The sequence below is a fragment of the Aptenodytes forsteri genome, unplaced genomic scaffold (assembly GCF_000699145.1).
Source record: "Aptenodytes forsteri isolate BGI_AS27 unplaced genomic scaffold, ASM69914v1 Scaffold121, whole genome shotgun sequence".
In the NCBI taxonomy this organism is placed as follows: domain Eukaryota; kingdom Metazoa; phylum Chordata; class Aves; order Sphenisciformes; family Spheniscidae; genus Aptenodytes; species Aptenodytes forsteri.
Window position 1 is genome coordinate 907787 of NW_008796219.1, and position 20646 is coordinate 928432.

Genomic DNA, 20646 nt, shown 5'->3' on the forward strand with positions numbered 1-20646 from the left:
TTATTAAATTGTTTTTATCTCAACCCACAAGGTTTTCTCACTTGTGCTCTTCCAATTCTCTCCCCCATCCCATCAGGTGGGGGGGAGTGAGCGAGCAGCTGGGTGGTGCTCAGTTGCTGACTGAGGTTAAACCACGACAGCAACTGAGGGCTCTGAAACTATACCAGCAAGATGTAAAATCTAGTTTAGGAATTATTCTTAGCATGCATCTGACTATCCTAATGAACATGTGAAATGAATATCAATTTTTCTTTGTTTTTTTTCCCCTGTATATGTGGTGCTATAGCTTCAGGTCTTGAAAGCTGGCATGGTCATGTTGACGTGGTACCCCACAGTCTTAGTCCTCTGGTAATCGAGATCAAGAACATGCCTGGCTTCCCTCTGGCCCCTAATTTTCCTTCCTATGGACACAAGAAGGCAGAGGAGTGAAGGTACGTTCTGTTACTGTTCACACCCTCTTAAGAGTTGGGCCTTGCTTATGGTGTGCCTTCGGCTCTAGCACCTGGGAAGCTCTGCTAGCTCCATGGGCTGTATCAGCTGGCCTCACCTGAAAAGATACAGACCAAGGAGTTCACAAGGATTTGATGAACCGCTGCATGCAAAAAAGCTGTCCTTAGACAAGGGTGAGTGGGAAGTATTATAGAAACTACCAGGAAAAGACATTTTGAGAAATTTGTGGGTTGTTCCCTGAAAATCTAACTCCATAGATTTTTCAGAATTCCTAAAAAAAAAATCAACTCATAAATGTTTTTAGGAGAAGCTAGCTCAAGCTCCTGCATTCATGCTGATTCAGTAAGCAGCCTATGCTACTCTTTGCTTTGCCAACAGGACAAAAGAAGGGAGCTGAATATCAGACATTTCTAACATGGCTGTCATTATAGAATATGACAAGACTCTTAAAGCATAACTCAACATGCTGTGAAGCAAATGGGAAGACTTGCATGAAATTCAGTGAAGAGTAGATCAAGACATTATTTGTCTGGCATTTTAAAAATATTTCTTTGTACCATTTCAATGTACTTTAAATACCAGCCTTGTTCTGCCATGTATTTTTTTATATTGATAAAATTTAAGACAGTTTTTAAAAAAATAGAGTATACAAATTAGTTTGATCTTCCTAGAACATTCTGTTCCTAGGATATATATTTCAAAACAATCAAAGTACCAGAACCATACAGATGTATATGTTTTTCATAACACATTTTCTACAAACAAGGCAGAATTCTTTCTTGTAGTGTAAATTCTCTGTGTCTTTGGTGCAGTCACTGTAGAGCATGGCAGAGCAGAAACAGTCAGATTCACTGTCAGGAATATTGCTGTCAACACATTTACTATAGGACTTCATATCAAGGCTGTAACTGAGACGTGACAGTAAGCCCTCTTGATATTAAGGAAAGAACTCAAAATGTTTAAATTGATCCAAACCAGAAATTCAGGAATAGTTGAGTAGATCTGTTCAAAACCGAGTTTTGGATCCCAGGCAGATTCTAAATTACTTTGGTTTTAAAGCTGTTTTCAAGGGTCAGAGTGGGGATTAGGGGAACAACTCTGGGTCGAAATATGAGATTGAAAGTAACACTCAGTCATTTAGTATTCCAGCCAAAATAGATTAGTGAAGAACAGTGACAGAGAAGCCTCCAGTCTTGTCAAGTCTGAAAAGAGCCCTGGCAAAAGAGTGACACTAAGTGGGACCAGAGCCACTACACAGGTCAGATGGGACCAATAGAGCTTTACCTTTTCCTGGATTCTTGTATTGCTTCATGAGCCAAGGTGCGTGCCCTCCTGGCACAGAGTCTACATGTTGTTTTTCCCAAGCCAGGTGATTCATAATAAGCAGCCTGTCTGGAAGCAGCCCTTCAAATATAAAAGAAACAAAAGACACTGTTATAACTCAGCAATTCTGGTAAAACATGAACTCACAAAAGTCAAAAAAGTACTTTAAATGAGCTGAATGCCATAACTGAGCACTGTTCAGTGAGAAAGCTACTTTGCATTCCTCACTAACTGCATAGGGTGCTGATTCTCACTTGTCCTTCAAGGGCTTAATGCCCATCATCTGTCATTGGGGATCATTAGGCATTTTATTTCATTCAGTTCTATTAAATTTATACTTATGTCAGTCTCCAATCATTCAAGTGCTATGATAGCACTTCAGTGAACCTCAAGGGTACCACCCTGTCTAACACACAAATCACACAGAATCCCTATAATGCTGTCTATTTCTAAATATTCCTGCCTTTCTATACTTCATGTAACCTTCTGCATAAACTCTTCTCTTTCACAGGGGAAGCTGGACAAGCTAGACAGCTAGTTAAGCTGGCTAGGCATCTTAATTACTGAGGAGGGAGGACAGTGATTCTTAAGCAACCAAGATTCCAGGCTTTGAGATACAAAGAATGTGTATCTTGTGGCTAAAACTCTGAGATTTCACGAGAGGAGTTAAACTTTTATTTAATTTTAAAAAAGGAAATTGAATGACAAAAACTATAATTAGGATTAGCCAACTTCAGGAGAAGGAATATCCTCATGTCATATGGAAGAATGGGTAAAAAACTGTTTCTATGATTTACAATAAATTTCATGGCAGTTTTTCTTAAGTTGGAGTTTCAACTGGAGCCTAAAAGGAAGACTTTCCAACTTGGAGGTAGTAAACAGGACAGATCCTGAGCTAAAAGGTCCGTGTAGGTGAGTTGCAATGTAGCTAGAAAGCCTAGCTGTGCTGGTGAGAGACTATAAGCAAGGAGCATCCTGACAGAAGGAAGTGGAAAACTACCATTCTGAACAAAGTTTCTCTTAAGTTGGAGTTTCAACTGGAGCCTAAAAGGAAGACTTTCCAACTTGGAGGTAGTAAACAGGACAGATCCTGAGCTAAAAGGTCCGTGTAGGTGAGTTGCAATGTAGCTAGAAAGCCTAGCTGTGCTGGTGAGAGACTATAAGCAAGGAGCATCCTGACAGAAGGAAGTGGAAAACTACCATTCTGAACAAATCACAATTTTAGGGGGCAGAGGGGGAAGCTAAATATTTTGATTCTAAGACCTGATTACCCAAAATAGAAACCTCTCTATGCTCCGTACGTGAAATACATGGCACTTACTTTCTTGCTGCATATTCCTCAAGTACATATCTTGTCTGAATGTTGCGATAGGACTGATCAAAGTGCTTGTGCCTCCTCTGGTAAAATGGCATGGCTACTGATGACATACTTCAGTTTGTTACAATCAGTAATACCTGCAGAGAGTGAAATCACATTTAGCCATATATTTCAGACACTTAGGTTTGATATTTTTACATACATACATACACATGTGTGTACATGTACAAATGTATAAAGTTCCATCAATTTATGACAAACAGAGCCATCAATGATATATATGGGCACCTCAGGATGTATTTTATCAGCCACAGAGCTAGAAGAGAATTTGTCAGATCATTTTCCCCTTCTTTGCAGATGCCATTTAACACCTCCATAGAAATTTCCAGGGATGGAAATTTGACAGCTTTTTGGGTGTTTCAGCTCTCTGCTCTTCAAACCTTTTACTTTGTCTCTTGTTGTAATTTATGCTGCTTCTTGTCCAATTCACCATGACAACAAAAAATAGACCTTATTCACCCAGTTTTGCAGCAGCCTGTTGAAGATTTTGTTTGCATCTCCTTTCAGCTCTCGTTTAAACTAAACAAAGGTGGCTCATCCAACCTTTTCTCATGGGTTATTTTTCCTAGACCTCCAATCATTCTGGTTGTCCTCCTGTGGACTTTCTCCAAAACGTGGTATAGTTTGATCAGTATTTGGATAGAAGGTTCTCAGAAACGTTCAGGGAGCTCCCAGAAGTGGTATGGGTGGGAAAAGCATGTTTACCACTGAGTTGGGGTTAAGTAAATTCCCAAACATGGTGATAAAATAACCTGGAGGTGCCCACATCCCTTTAGGTGCATTAGAAATATGATGACAACTTCTTGCAAAAGTGGGGAATGTTACCAGCTGTGTCCTGAGTAGGTGCCAGCTTGTGTAACTACAGTTTACTGAATAAGTCCCATTTACAGTCTCAGCTGGATGTGGGGCTCTACTCCTGGGCCACTTGGCCTAAATGGCAGTGAGGGATTCCAGGGAACAACTGAACAGCCAATACGATCTCCAAGAGATGGCTGCACTCCGGTGACAAAGGAAGCAATTTCCCAATACAAAGTCTATAAAGCAGCTTGGGCCAAACCTTGAAGTTTTTAGTCAGGCAAATTCCTGCAATAACATCTAATTTCCACCTGAAAAGTAAGGGGAACGCCCCCGTTGTTATACTCCCATTTGAGGCGCAGCCTGCCAGCTGCACTCCAGAAGCTGGGGCAAGGGTAAAGGCATGACCTGGGACCCACCTCGGGGCTACCCATTGGAAGTGAAGCAACACTAGCTCATCCAGGGGCCATGTTAAGAGGGTGTCAGGGCCCTGGGGGCAGCAGTGCACCTGACTGGCCCTGCCCAACCTCCTCCAGGGCTCCCCCCACCCTGCCCACAGCCCAGGACCCCATTTCAGTTCCTGGGGCCATCAGCCCTGCCCCAGCAACGCTGCAGCAGGGCCGGTCTCCAGTTCCTTACAGCCCGGACCTGCCCGGCCATGGGCCCTGCCAAGAAGAACCTGCCCATGATGGAAATTCTTAGACCTACACCAAAAGTCTGCATCTGTCACAAAAAGTCCCATAAGTAGGCAGCCTCATGATGCATATAAAATGAAAGCTCAAAGGGATTTGAATAGAAATCTCATAAACTCATTTAGATACAACATGAGCTACTCTTAATTTCAAAGGCACTGGTACTGAGCAGTTTTAGGCTGTGTTCTGTTTCCTATCAAATACCTGGAGATATGTGCTTTGGGGACAAAAGTGAACAATACTGATGTTAAAACTCAGTTAATAACTGTTTCAGAAAAAAAAGTGGTTTCTGGTAAAATGAGATCTAGTTCAAAATTGAAGAAATTCAGTCACTACTTCATTGTCAACTTTCAAATTCCATGTAATTTTTTTGGTTTCATTAATCTTTTTACTATGTGAAAAGTACATGCAATCAATGTACTTTAATAAAATATTGCTGAAAATAGGTTTCTAAATGTTTATTACTTATTCTGAAATTAATGATATTTTCTGTCACATAATGGAATTTTTATTAGTATCGCATGTTTTGAAAAATCATTTCGCAAAAACCCCATTTGAAAATGGGAATTAATGATAAAATTGTCGAAAAACTACAGATATTATCAAGACTTGTGCATGAATTTTTACAGTGTGACTTGCTAACATTTTTTCTAATTGTATTACTAGACATATTGTACATGCAGAAGAAATTATTTTCTTCATTTCATTGCAGCAATTTACTCTTGAAAAATGAGAGCGAGATTTCTTATACAGCATGTCATATTTTTAGAAAGAAGAATGTAAGATGATTCAGTGAAAGACTGCAATTCTTAGTTTAGCAAGTCATTTCATTTTACGTGTTTGTTTGGCAGTTTTGCCTGAATGGTATAAAATTAAAACCAAATTAATTAAAAAAAACCCCATGTTTCATAGGCTAAGAAATTGAACTTCTAAACATGGTAAAACACCTGTAAATACCATATTTCCACTATATAGTATTTACCAAGAAAAGGAAATGCTAGTTATTGATTCAGTAGTGTAATAAATTCCAGCTGTGTCTGATTGTTAGTTTCAGGTATTCAAAAGCAGATTCAGATGCCCCCAAGTCATGATGTTCTCACATCAGCTAGTTTTACTTTTCCAAGAGAAGGGTCTCTGCAGGAGAAGACAGTAGGTATATTTAATAGCAGATACATCTTATTAAAGAAAGTCATGAGATCTAAAGAGATGAGTTTTCACAATTTATCACCTGATAGCTGCATCTTCTGCATAACCTATAGTTACCTTTTCAATCCTTTTTCAAGAGATATGAGAATGACAAGTCACACGTTCAGGAATGAGAGCTTTAGGCAAAATATCAGACATTGCAAGACAAAAATAAAACAGGTTTACACCATTACTATGGGACATTAAAGAAATAAATTACCACATTTCTAGAGAAATAAGAAAGTTAACATGACCCAAGTTAGTACAGCATGGTGCAGCACCTTGCAGAGATGCTAGCTTAGTTAGGTGCCCTCATGCAACCCTGAGCTGACATGGACCTATTAACTCATCATACAACACATTGTCTTAGTTACATGAACATGAGCAGCCTTGGTTTCTCCTAGTTTTGGTATCTGTATGTGACATTATGCTATACCTGCAGACATCAAATACTGGTTTTCTTCCTGCTGCCTAACTGTGTGACTATTGTGTATATGACATTTGACTTCCCCCTTAGTTCATACATTAACTGGACAGTCAATGGTATAATGTTCCCTCTTTTCTATTTTTAATTAGCCTTTTCACCTAAATGAAGGTGCAAAGGGCAAACCCATAGATTAAGCTGACTCAGCTGTTAAGTGCTACTCATGTTTACATGTGGCCCAGTTAAAGAATTCTGTGAATTTATCAACATGCGATTTACGTGTTGCTATGTATATAACTCCCACTGAGATCTAATGTATAAGGGTTGCAGAATAATACCCCTGTGCCTGGATGGATCACAGTCTGGGTATTTTCATTTTTGAGATATTAGAAAACATCTTTGTCATTTACAGTTCAGCCTTTTCCACTAAATGTAAAACTTACATTTTAATTAGCATATCTTCTTCTATTAATCAGCACCCAGGGTTTCTCAAAATTTGGGTTCAGATATTTTTCACATTTACCCAAACACCCTTAGAATAGAAACAAATGTAGCCATCCACTCCCAGCCTCCATACAAACAATTAACTGAGCTTGTTAGCAGCCAGAGTCATTTTGCCTTCTGTTAACACAGAGGGGAGCTGCCTGGCAACAATTCCAAATGTAATAATCATCATCAGTTAATTACAATGATGCTTGCAGAGTATGTATTTAATACTTAATAGTGCTGCGAAGACAAGTATCTGAAGAGCAAAATCACAGCCCAACTGTAAAACCAGCTTCAGAAGAGTCTACAGAGCATGTAGGGTACCTTGAGTTAATGATAAGAGAAGTTTCTATTGTCTTCCTAGGAACAATGTGTTGACTGTTTTCTCAGTTTTCCACTGATACACATTTATGTGAGATGTTTGAAATATATACTAATATTTAGTCAACCTACCACTAACAGAGTTAGATAACATGATATGCAAATGACAGCTTAGCCCCACTGAAGTTATCGATTTAGGTGAACCAAGATTTTATTACTGGTAGTGGCTGGAGACTTAATTATACTGGCAAGTCAATTGGTGGAACTGACCCAAAAGCAAGATGCAGGCAGTGGTCCGGCAGAGGTATTGGGGAAAAAAAAAAACATTTCCCAATGGGAAATTGAAAATTCAACAACAAAAAAAAATGCATAACTAGGCCAAGAGAAAGACAAATTAATTTTCTGGATAATTGTAACAAATGAAAAAGCAAATCTCAAGTTTTATTCACCAAGTTCTACTGGTATGTGACTGCAAGAGTTACAGAGAACTTGCTGAAATATATGGCCTGTGTGTCACAAACAACCCTTGAACTACATCTATGCAGATCTTATTAACATCCCTGGATTTCAAGAAAAAGACCTAGAGTTACAGGACAAGATGGTCCTAAAACATTTAGTCTGTCATCCGACCTTTACTTTTTGGTGGAACAGAGAGCCATTGTACTCCTACCTTTTTTTTATTATTATTCCTATTTATTTCTATGATTCTAAATGCTGGGAACATCAGAAGGACCTCAACTACACTAATCTATGTGCTGTATAAACCACTCAGAAGACTATTAAACCCAAACAAAAATATTAAGTCAGCCAAAATGTCCTTAAGGGTTAATGATATAAAACACAGGTGAATTAGATTGTTCAAATAAGTTTACACAAATATACATTTCCACGTGCTTAGTAGCATGTATAGAACAATTTATACTTGGTCATGAGTAAAGGGCAGAGTTTTCAGGCCAGGATATGCATAGTTTCATGCCATAGTAATACTGATCTGAATAGAAAGCAATAATCTAGGACCACGTGACAAGGGGCCACATTCTTGAACAGAGAAGCCAAGGGTCTGATATAGACATTGTTAGTTTGATAAGTGAGTTAATTTAAGATTTAAAGGACAGGCAGTAAATTCTAGCATGATCATTCACATAGCCTCAGAGAGCAGGCACACAACCAAATAAATTGATGGATGGGATTGACAAATGCCATGGGAAGAAGAACACGGTTGTGCTCACCATAGATAGACAACTTGCATTCCTGACTCAGGAGGCTCCTGTCATGAGCAATGCACTATACAGCATGTACTTTCTCTGCCTGACCTGTCAATGCTATACCATGCAACATGCACTTTCTTTGCTCATCTCTGTCCTTGACCATCTGCAGAAGTGCCAAAAATGATTTGTGTGTTCTTGTTTGCCCTCACGTAGCCTATCCTCCTCATTCTGCCTGAAAGATCAGTACATCCTGCTCCTACGCACATATCTTCATTCTTGATCTTCCTCTGTATCTCATCTTTCTTAAATATCTTTGACCATTTGTACTGACTTGAGGGTTTGTCCTGTTTTTCCCATGACATAGGCATTGTTTCCTCTACCCATCTGTAGTTCTGCTTGTTGTTCTCCACATTGTTCAAAGTTAAGTGTTTTTAGGAAGCCCTGTTTTGCCAATTTATACTTCCATGGTACATTAAAGCCCATGATATTTAGCTGATAAAATATATTTAATTCCATACCACCTATATACCACAATGAAAGATAAAAGGAAAAAAAAGAAAAAAGAAAAAAAAAACACCTTCTAGTCACCAGTTGCTTCTAATGACCAGTTTAAAGAATTACCATATTGCCTCAGAAAACATGTGGTCCCTTCCAGATGGTTATGTCAATCCTGTAGAAACTGCAGTAGATAATAACATAAGAACATTTTCCCCTGAGAAACTTACTTTGGTGGAAATCATGTAAAACCAGCATGAATCATTACGCAGCTCACAGACACTACAGTCTAAATCAGAATGGGATGTAGAGGGTCCAGTAACATCTTCCCCATTTTGGTAATAAACTTTTAAAATGCTATTATGTCTCTCCAGTCTTTTATCTCTGTGTGCATGTGCGTATTTAGATCTTACGCAGAAAATTATGTTCTGTGTATGAAAAAGGATGAACTTAAAAAACCACACAATCTACTGTCATTTTAAGATGCTTCTGTCTTTCCCATTGAAGAGTCTTTTCCTTCTGCATAATAAGAATTCAGTTTTAACTTTTCTGACAACAGAATACAAATGCTTCTGAAATTAAAAAAGTATGTGGAATTCCCATTTGCTTAAACCATACGGAATTCCAGACATTACTCAGCAAGCTTTGAGATTCCTTGTCTTTTCTGATGTCTTTAGCTACATCATAGCTGTCTTACTTTTTACTGATCATACCTCCTTTGTATGGGAATAGCATTATCCTAGTATCACAAATCAGTTCTAAACAGAAATCTTGTGGACAACAGGTTCAATCTGGTTCAAATCATCCCTAGAAGCACATGCATTACTCTTCTCATTAAACCTAAAAATGGAGTTCTTTTATCAATTTCTAGTCATCTGAATGTCCAGCAAAGCAACATTTTCAAGCAGCTGATGATGCTGGCCATCACAGATGGGTCTATTCTTTATTAATAATTTCATATGTTTTGAATGGGTAGACTTTTAACATTTCACTACATCAAGTGATTCCGCTTACAAAGACATACAGGTAGATTAAGCAGCTTAATGCAATCATTTGGCTATAGCACATGTATTATTAGCTAGAATGCACACCTTGACCTTGTAATAGTCCCTGAATGGTTTTCTTCACCCTCTAGCCATAATGGTTAGTGAGGAAGCAATTTGGAATATACCATGGGTGGTCACGGTCATCGTCATAGCCACAGCCCTTGATGGAGTTAACCACCAGCTGTGCTCTGCAGCAAATACGTATGAGGCAGAGCCGTAGGTACCCTTCCATCAAGTGAGGTCATTGTTGTGGAGGGGAGCGCCAGTTTCTGCATTGTTGTGAGTCTAAAAAATGTAATTTTGGCTTTTCTATGGCTTTCATGATGGAAGGGAGTGGAAGCCCCCAGTTTGACTTCTCTTGCCATATCCTCGTTATAAGCTAAACTGTATATAGTCCAGAGAGAGTACTTCTGTAGACGCTTTCTTATGAATTCATGGTATTACATGACTGGGAATTAAATTAGGCTGAATTTGGCCACATTGACTTGAAACTTTGCCATCCTAACACTCCAAATGCACAAACAGTCACAACGTTTCCATAAAGTTTTAAGATTTCCCTTCACTTGGTGAGTGTACTACATCCCTTCAACTGGACAGCAAGGAATGTGAGACAGTGAGATAGCAAAAGTCAGTCACTTGCCATCATCCCAACCTTCATTGTCCTTCATTACGATACTTTCATTGGCTCACAGGTATTATCAACACACAGGCATAGTTTCAAGAGCATGAACGTGATTTCCCAAGACTCTATCACTGGTATTTAGCTGGAATTTTCATGTGGCACAGAACACAACACATAGCCTAGAGCAATACAGACACCAGAAATGCATCTTCTGAAGACATGTACTTGAAAGTATGGTAGACAAAAAATAAAAGTAGAATTTTTTGTCCTGGCTACATCCTATTCTTCAGCATGTCAGACAGTTTTGCCAGCTACTATAGGATTTTATGCTTAATTAGTTATGCATATACTTCAGATAAATCATGTTTTGTCTCTTTATACAGTATAAGCACACAAGAAAGTGGCATTGCCAATATATGTGCAATTGGAGAAGCACATATACAAATAGAGCTATGGATTGGTATAATGCAGTTCTTTATATGCAGAAAGAAACAGAGGAAATGTAATACACAATAAAATCAAGATGACTATGCACAGAATAAAGAAATTCCACTTTACTTTTTTGTTTGCCTTTTCATAAATCAGTGTCCTGCTTATTGCTTGTTTTCCCCTAAGAAGGTAATTTTTTTTTACAGAAAAGCACCCAACACCCTCCCACAATCGCTCCCATTTATTCTGAACAAGAAAAACTTAGATGAAAAATGGACTTACCAAGGGATACAGAAAAATTGCAAAGCAGAGAGGAAGACCAGCCTTTCCCAGCTTAGTAAACTCTGGCTGAGGAAAACAAAAATAATTCCCCTCTCTAAAGGCTACTGCCCCTTCACTCCCATTTAAGGGCAGATGCAACGCTATATTTAGAACTAACCAAGTGATTCTCCCAAAACTGTGGTCAGCCCAACAGGCAATAAGGGTGTGATATAAAGGCAGAAGAAAAGCCCTAACCCATACGCAGTTTTATACTGTCTTTTAATAAAAATAGACCTCATTCCTAAAAGAAGCAGTTGTTTATGTTAAAAGTGGGGTTTCTTTTCCCAGCAACACCAAGCACATGGGAAACAGTTTAATGTCAGAAAACAGTTTAAACTTTTTATTTATAAATTATTGAAGTTTTAAAATAATCAGTAACTTAGAAGACCAGTGAGGAGACGTAAACTCCAGAATCTTATTAGTAGAGACATGAGATCCTCTTGGTGCCTCAGGCTGTAAAATGAGCCTCCTCGTTGCCTCCTTAAGAGCTCCCTGGATTTGAGAGCATGGCTGCAATATGTGAAGGCATAGCAACTATATAAAAAGCCTATTAACATGGATTTGAAGAAAGTCCAGTTCCTACTCACTATTTCCATCTCCATAATGTCACCAGTCAACCTGAGAAAGATTTCTCTGTGTCTTGTTGGTAAAGTAGGAGGAATTAATAAGCATAGAGGCATATACAGGCAGAGGAAAAAACACAGCCAAAATACTCGATTCTGTGAGACCCTGATGGTCCCTGAGGGTCCCCGATTACTACCAACTAAAATGGAGGTTTGGTGCTTGCAGGGCTCCTAGATTTCTATCCAGAAGGTCCAAGGCACCACTGTGGTGGCTCTGACATGTCCAGATGTGATGGGGTAGCAGCACTTGCTCTGCAGAGCTGGTGAGCGTGGGCTCAGTCACTCTGCCCCATTCTGGTGGTGTGCAACCCCGTAGGGATTTGTCCCATGACGTGAGCCCATATGAGGGAAGGGAAGGGAAGGGAAGGGAAGGGAAGGGAAGGGAAGGGAAGGGAAGGGAAGGGAACTCTGACAAGACTTTGTGACAAGCGTGAAGAAATAATCACATTCCTCTTATTCTGCCTGGAAATAAGGACAACATGTCTGGGAAAACCTGGCTATATGGCAGATTTAATCACACCTCATGACTTGGCCCATAATGACTCAAATATCCAGTGAGTCAGCAACATACAGTAAATAGGGAATTCATTGATATTCAAAGTATTTGAAAATAACAAGATCTATTTTCAATTTACTTATACAGAAATGGGATCAACACCAAAGTCACTAAGTGACGATTAAGATCTTTCAATGCTCAGTATAAGAAACTTTGATACATGAGCAATGCTCTTTTAAGGCATGCTTTCTTTTTATGCATACATGTACGGGAAGCACAACAAGATGTGGAAAAGCCTTTAACCAATTGCTTCTAATCGCATCCGCAGTATTCATCCAAGTTTCCTAAATAGCTCTGCTAAGGATCTTTCCCCCTTTCTTATTGTTTAGGACTACCTTTTGCTTGACACAGACTTCTCCCTTCCTCCCATCGATCTTAAATTATAACTCAGTCTGACAGAATTAGATCTACAGAGACAGACACAGTGGAATGAGTGCATATGCACTGAGCATAGATGTTGCTTCAGAAGCAGCTGTCAAAGTAATTAGCATGTAATAATCCAGAGCAAACCCACTTTACTTACACAGCTCCTTCTCTTCTCTCCTATTGCATTTTCCTGTGGGAGGTAAGAGGTCGGTTTTCAGGAAAACTTTAAAGTTCTCATTACACTCTCTACTTTTAATTTCTTGTTCTATATTTATTATCTTTAAAGAAATGAAGGAATGTACAGCCTGCTCTGTCTGCCTTTACACTTGAGCTCTCTTCTATTTTAAGTTCTTTCTTCAGGGTGTGGTTGGATGTCAAAAATGTGAAAGCGCATCCTGAGGGCTGTGGGAAACCTGCCATAGGCAAGAACCAGCCATGCAGTGGTTCCAGTCCCAGGTTGTCTCCAGGTAAGTTAATAAATAAATTCTCCTTCTCTTCATAGATATTCACAAAATAGGATAGAAGGGAAAAGTGCAATATTGTGTTATTCAGTGGTGTTGAAATTTAGGCAGCAGAGCACCTACCATCCAAAAATTATCCAGCATTTTAATTGTAAAATAATTTACATTACATTCTCAAACTTCTTCCCTGACACTGAAGGTGTCTTCCCCTGATCCCTCACTTCCCAAACAGAAGTTCTTCCCTCAGACGTCCTTTTTTAAAGCAGAGATTTAGCAGGGTATCAAAAGGATTATTCAAGCACTTAAAACTGAGCATGTGCTAAAATCCTTTAGTGAATGTGGTATTTTAGAATTACCTCTCTATCTCATACCAGTCCCTTGATGTGGGTTGTTTCATTGATACAGGCTTCAGTAATGGCTCAACTACTCCCGTAAAGGGGAAGACCAAGACCTGAAATGGAGCTCAGAAAAAAGATGCATTAGCTTTGTAGCTACTGGAGGAAACATCAAAACAGTAATGAAATGAAATGTAATGGTGTTAGAATGTTTTTAGCCTGTAAGAGTGCCTTAATAGTGGCCTTGTGCTTTTACCTTTCTCCAGTTCCAAGAAAACCTAATGCATCTTTGTATGGCAGTTTCTGAAGTCTGACTTTGTTAATGTGTTAGCTTTGATTTCTTCAAATGCTTTTAGCATATTTATAGTTTTATATGAATTAAGAGATTGGTAACTAGCAATGAAGTTCCTCATCTCTACAGCAGTCCTAATTATTCACAAAGCCCTATGGTAAGGTTTCTAAAGCCATGCTAGAACAATGGATACTGTGCACTGGTGATCATAAAGCAGTCTCTTGGATTTCCTTCACAGCTACCCAGGTCCTAGCATCTCCCTTGGCATTACAAATGAAAGACAAAACAATGCATGGAGATTCAACCATATGAAAAATAAATCGTGCTCTTTCCTCAGTTACTGCCTTCGGTCAGAAGTTCAGGATTATCAAGTATGGGGTCCATATATGTATCAAATAGAATGTGTCTTATTCAGAAGAGAATACCACCACCTGAAAGACTTAATTCAAAAAAAATTTGGAGGCAGTACACCTGCTTATGAAGATTAGCTAACAAGGGAGCACTAACAGATGCACTTGACTGCTGACAGCACTGTAAATGTGTTCACGCAGCTGAGCCCAAATCCCCAAGGGAGAACACACCTGACTGCCTCTTTCAGGTGGGGAGAGAACAACCCCATTCCCGCTCCTAAGAAGCTAAAACTCTTCTCTATCTCCTGCTTCCTGCTTATTTTAATTTTTCTTGATGCATTTTCTCTTCCTCTATTAGAACCTTTTTATTTTGCTTTTTGTCGCCCAACTTGCAAGTATTTTAAGGCTGGCTACATGCAGCTGCAAACTGCCAAAAGCTAAAACTACCCCTCCCAGAAACAAGGATAGGCTGTGTGGAGATGAGACCGTAGAAGAGCCAAGACATTTGGAGGAAGAGGAGGAGGAGACACTTGTAACCAAGGGAAGGCTGTGAAGCTCCCAGGAGAGAGGACAATGGCAGCTGCAAAGAAAAGCACTTGCTAGAAGCTGCTTTAAACAGCCAGACAGGGATTTTCAACCAGCAATTCAACAGAGCTCGACTGAACTGCATCCAGAACATCAGACACTACTAGTACGAGCGTTTAAACAAATACTAAAATACCTGAATATATAAAATGTTGGGATTTTTTTCCCTGCAACATAAGGTAAAGTGAATCTCTTAGTAAGTATCCTTATTTATATCTAAGACGACTAACACACCACTGAGTTAGAGTGATCAATCATTTATAAGATATTTAAATGGTAATGTGTCACCCTGCTGTCCAAGGACCCACTCTGGAGCACATCGGAATCAGTGGTAAAGTTTTACTGACTCAGGAAAGCTCTGATTCATATCCTTCTTGATTTAATGCCTCTTTAAAAAGTTGATAGAGGGTTAGCTCAGCTACAAACAGAAAATACAGAGTTGCCCAGCACAGCAGAACGTTTCAACTACTTATTTTGTGAGTTACTGCGAATGGCAACAAGAGTATATTTTCTTTGGAAAGCATAAAATACTCTAGAGCTGGTAAAGGGTTGACAGTGATACTTTAATTAAAATTGGGGGTTTGGCCAATGTGGAATGCCTAGCTAAATATGTTTTGCTAAATTTTAGGGTGAGCCAAGCAAATTCCAGTCTCTTGCCAGTGATGTGAAGTTACAGCTCAGATTTCAAATGTTGTTGGGTTTTTTTTAATGTAATCAAATCTTTTGGAAGTGTCTCTGATAAACCTTAATGAAAACAACAGCATTTACTACAGTTTACTAAGTGTAGTAAGTTAGTTAGACAAACCATACCATAGGAGACGCCACTAGAAGTGTATCAGCTCAGTGGCACCTCTTCATTTACCATTACAATGAGATCTATTTTTCAACCAAGTGCAAAGATAAGGATCATAATGATTTTTGTCTTACCCTGGTATATTTATTCAAGTGTCACACAATACGCTCTGCAGATACGCACTGTAGCAACAGTTATCTGTCAACTAATCTCGATGTCAGCAACAACAGATTAAATCTAGACACAACCACAAGTTGTAAGAGGGCAGAGACAGGAACTAGTTACGCTGCAGTCATGTGGTCCAGAGGCTTCACCACCCTGGGAAATGCAGGCGAGACAGCTACAGTCCCAAATCCACCACTGGGTAGCACCATGCAGAGTCTATTTTAATGCCTTCAGGCTTTAGTAGCTGCCAGCTGTGGGGGTTACTGCTTGTAACAGCACCTACATACAGGACTCACGCCAGACATAAGCACAGACAGCCCAGTCACAGAATCACAGAATGGTTGAGGTTGGAAGGGACCTCTGAAGGTCATCATGTCCAGCCCACCTGCTCAAGCAGGGCCACCTAGAGGTGGTGGCCCAGGACCATGTCCAGACAGCTTTTGAATATCTCCAAGGATGAAGACTACACAACCTCTCTGGGCAATCTGTGCCAGTGCTCAGTCACTCTCACGCTTAGAAAAAAAAAGGGTTCCCTGACGTTCAGAACCTCCTGTGTTTCAGTTTGTGCCCATTGCCTCTGGTCCTGTCCCCTCCTCCTCTTGGGCTGGCAGAGACTGAAGATCACTAGGGCAGGTACGCACACAACACTCTCCAGGTTCACAAGCACATACACATTTGCTGTCTGGTTGCCTACTGTCCTTCTGGTCTGGGTTGGTGCTCACTGCGAACGGATGCATGCACTCATACACTCATCCCACAGGCACCCCACATCCGCGGGTCCCCCCCAGTACCTACATGTAGGGTGTAGGGGCACCTACACCCCCTCTGACTCCAACAGCTGGCACCCAGTCCACTCATGCCAGTCCCCCCAGTAACTGGCACTCAGTCCATGTGGCACTCACACACATGGGATGAAGAGTGAGATTACACAGAGAGATAGTCAAGAAAGGTTTTAAAGAAGACAGGACAGACTGCGGTGGTCAGGTGCAGGGCTCAGTCAGACAAGCGTACTGACCGGCCCTGTTTTACACACAACTGGCCCCTTTTATACCCATTTCTGTCTGTTCCTCTCTTTGTTCCTCCCTGATTCCTTCCCCTAAACATGTCTTCATCACTTCGCACAGATCTACCAATTCCTACTCCCCTGGTCCAGCATTCAGGATCTTCACCCACCCCATCCCAACCACTCCAGTTATAATCTTATCCATTGCAAAGTCCAGGTTAGTTTTTCTGGAATAGCCCATCAATTAGTGTGACTGGCAAGGCTTGTTTCTTCTCATAGTCTCCATCATTGTGTTTGTCAGGTCTGTGTCTCTGTATGTTTGTTGCCTTCAACTTTTCTTATATCAACCTGATTTTAGGTGCCCCTCAATCAGATCATCTTGCTGGAATAAGCATTCTCACGCTCCACTATCCTTATCAATTAGTGCCATTAACCAGGTTTGTTTCTGGTTATTGACTTTGTTATCACTAGTCAGCCAGGTTTTTTGTGTCTGTGTGTTTGGCTCTCCCCTTTTCCCTATCATCCCATTTGACATGGTCCTCAGTCAGATAATCTTACAGAAAAAAACATTCTCACACTCCCCATATCCTCACACAGATAACATGGAAATTATCTGCTCCTGTTTCACAGGGAAAAAGGAGAAGGAAAGGAGTATATAACAGATCACACAGCAGATCACCTGCACGATGAGTCCAATGTGACGTGAAAACATCGAACGGTATCAAGTTCAGGCATATCCCACTGTTCAAGGTTATTGAACTTTGTGTGGCATATCCATCAGTTCATGTCACTGAAAGCACATAGCTGTGCTGCATATGGCCTATGCCACGCATGATATACTATCTGACTTATATATGAACATAAACGTGCTCTAGAGTAATGAGCCTTTTTCTATATTCCTGGAAGCAGGTAACTCTCATTAGAAAAATGATATTGTTTGGTTTCAGGGCTAAATGACTCGCATCCACAACAGCTTGAAGGAATGATACAGTGGAGGTCTGACCAGATTTCACTGTAAACAGGCAAGAACTATTGGAAATGCAGCCCAGACACAATTTTCTTTAGGAATGATAGCAGCTGGACCCCTTAATTCCTGTTCCTCATTACTGCTGGATTTCTTTGATTCTTTGGTTGTTGTAACCAAAAGGATTGAGTTCACCACAGGTAGGTACAACAAGAAGTGTGCTAAGACTGCTGGTCCCAAGCAGGCCCCAAATTTACCCTGTTTTAACAGATAGCATTTGGCATTTTTAGTAACAACAAAGGAAGAAACCACTGCTTTGCAGAAGTGCCAGTGAGTCACACTGATCATTCTCCAACTGCTCTGTAGTTTCCTCTCCAGGTCTTCAAGAACAATGCCATAGTGCATAAAACAAAGCAACATTTCATTACAGAAAACAGACTGAAGAGTCCTACTTGATTATTCTGTCCCAGCCTCTAACTACTGTTTCTCTCCATGGTCCATATTCTGGTGCTTCAAATCAAGCTACATTTGGAGGTCACCGGTTCTCACCATTACCACTACTGCTCCTCAGTTATTGTACAGCTGCAAGTGTTCCTAACAGGGAGGTTTCCCTGAATTCTTTGCCCATGCCATTAACTGATTATTTACTCTTCTCACTCTTTGGCATTCACTTGTCACTAAATCAGTCACCCACTAGCGTCCTTGGTCCTCAAGTTAGACTCATTTGATTTCAAAAGGTGCTTCTACCCAAATAAAGACTGTAGGATTCCCCACACTCTTCACATTCAAATGCAGCTTAGACAAGTTATTCGTATTTTGTTCTTTTAATTTTTTTTCATAAGTCATCTAGCCTGTGTCTTGTCTCACATGCTGGGCTTGCTGAGTATTCCTCTGCAACTGTATTTTTATCACAAGGTAATATTTGCATTGCTGACTGAAAAACATTTACAGATATAAGTATATACATTTTCATTCCTACCTTACTGATATCTGAATCAAACACTTTTTCCATTATTCTTCATTTTAATCTGAGGAAGTTATGGGTTCCAGATACACAGATAGCTTGAGATGGCAGTACATTTTTTTCTCCACGGGCAGTATAGAGCCTGTTTCTTTTATTCTGAATTTCTATTGCAATAAGGCAGCATTAGGTACTGCTCTGGATTCTACTGTAACGTATACTAAATAACAGGTAGACAGATTGAGAGAGCTGCAAGACCAAAAAAGGCTTTCTTCCAGCTTAATAAATATCTTGAGACCCAGGTCACATCAGAGCGACACAGAATGTAAAGCTTTGAATGCTTAGGACAGCTGTCCTCCCTCCCTGCCTCGGTGGCCTGTCTGGTTACACTTGTACCCAATCCCATCCACTGGCAGTGTTCCCCAAGTGTCACAAATACTACAGCGGCGCAGGAGAGGAAAAAATCTTGAGCTGAGTGCAGTCGTCAGGATGTCTGGGCATTTACGACGGGACAACAGCAACATCATAACATCACAGCAACCATTGGGATTGCTTAGGACACCTCAGGGAGTGACGGATCGTTGCCCCCTCCCCAACAAAGGGACTGATATCAGCTGCTCGGAGTTTCCAATGCGTGGGAACTTTTGAATGGAAAGATAAAGTTTGAGGCCAGAAGAACCATCATGATCACCTTATTTATAACTCACAGTCTATTCAGTTATGTTTGCTACTTTCATGCTGTGACATCATGCAATTAATAAAATGTTTGGTCACAACACCACTTGCCTGAAGTGCTTGTTCTATAAAAGGAAATCTGTCTTAATTTGGAAATATCCAGAGATTAATTCTTTCCTATCGTTTGTACTTTCCTCCAACTCTTAATCATATTTAGTGTCAAAAATTTGTGCCTTTTTTTCTGGAGTCGGAATTTGCCTAGCATTACCTTCCATCTAGTAGTTCTTACTGGCTTCTCAGATTTAAAAAAAATAAAACCCACAGTATTTTCTTCCTCTGAAGGTGCTCACACACTAACCCTCACACTTCACCTTCCCACTGCAATTGCTAGACAGAATATCTGTTTCTGACCGTATGATGCTGGTGCAGCCTGCTAGCACACAGCAGTCAAGACTTCTGTGAACAATGAGATGGAAAGGACCAAATAATTAAAACAAGTTTGGTTTGGGGATATTTATAATTGTCATTTTCCAGATGTGGGAGAAAAGAGAGTGATTGCTTAGAAAATATTAGAAAGGCAATATAAATATAAATATAAAAAATACTGAAGGCAATGAAGTAACAAGGAAGTTGGCATTATGTGTTGACCTTTGGAAAATCAGTCACAGATGAGGGATAGACATAGGTCATGATAAACATTAAACAATGGATGAAATAGTTTGCAGTGGTACATTACAAAAAATGAATCTTCTAGAAAAAGGAAGCTTGTAGAAAGAGGAACCTTGTCAAAAGGACACCTTAGGATTATGATCTTTTCAGAAGCTTTCTGAAAACTGAGCAACCTGCATTGCATTCCTATACGGTAATATAAAAGCTTCAACGTGAACTTCAGCTGTGTGCATATAGAAAGACAGTATACTATACTTTGCAGAAGGTTTTTCCTACTTAATCCTAGGTAGAAGTAGTATAAAGGTGTAAAAAGTGTAACACTGATTGTGATAGCTGCTGGTCGAGAGGCTACCTGACAGTTTGGAAGGTCATGTCTTCACAGGAATCATGCCAGCAAACAGAGGCATGTGGAAGGGAAAGTAAGAGCTCTCTTCTGGTCTTGGTGAGTTTAGATAGGCAACAAAAAGTGGTGGCTGGTTTTCTGTGGATCTCTGATCAATCACACATTTTGAACTCATGCACGATACATCTGGAACAGAAATACTGTCTCCATTTCCAGTTTAAAAAAATATGTCATTGAAAAGAGAACAAACCACTACGCATGTATCTCCCTACTCGCAGAAAGGACACGTGCAGTGTTACTCCCTTTCCGATGGAAGTATGCCAGCAATTT

At 40.0% G+C, this 20646-nt stretch overlaps 1 protein-coding gene across 3 annotated transcripts in view; it reads right to left on the bottom strand.

The window, feature by feature from the left end:
* Positions 1–18860, bottom strand: part of MYOM2 (myomesin 2) — a 97644-nt gene extending 78784 nt beyond the window's left edge. Inside the window, exons 1-3 of one of the 3 annotated variants that reach the window (XM_009288927.2) lie at positions 18648–18860; positions 3095–3228; positions 1735–1854 (exon numbers count right to left, since the gene is read on the bottom strand). In XM_009288927.2, coding sequence (XP_009287202.1) covers positions 1735–1854; positions 3095–3201 — 227 coding nt within the window. In that variant the 5' untranslated portion in view covers positions 3202–3228; positions 18648–18860. Of the gene's footprint in view, positions 1–1734; positions 1855–3094; positions 3229–5901; positions 5982–11136; positions 11242–18647 lie in introns of those variants that run through there. The other 2 variants (XM_019474548.1, XM_009288926.1) reach the window with 2 other exon arrangements.
* Between the last annotated feature and the right edge of the window lie 1786 nt (positions 18861–20646).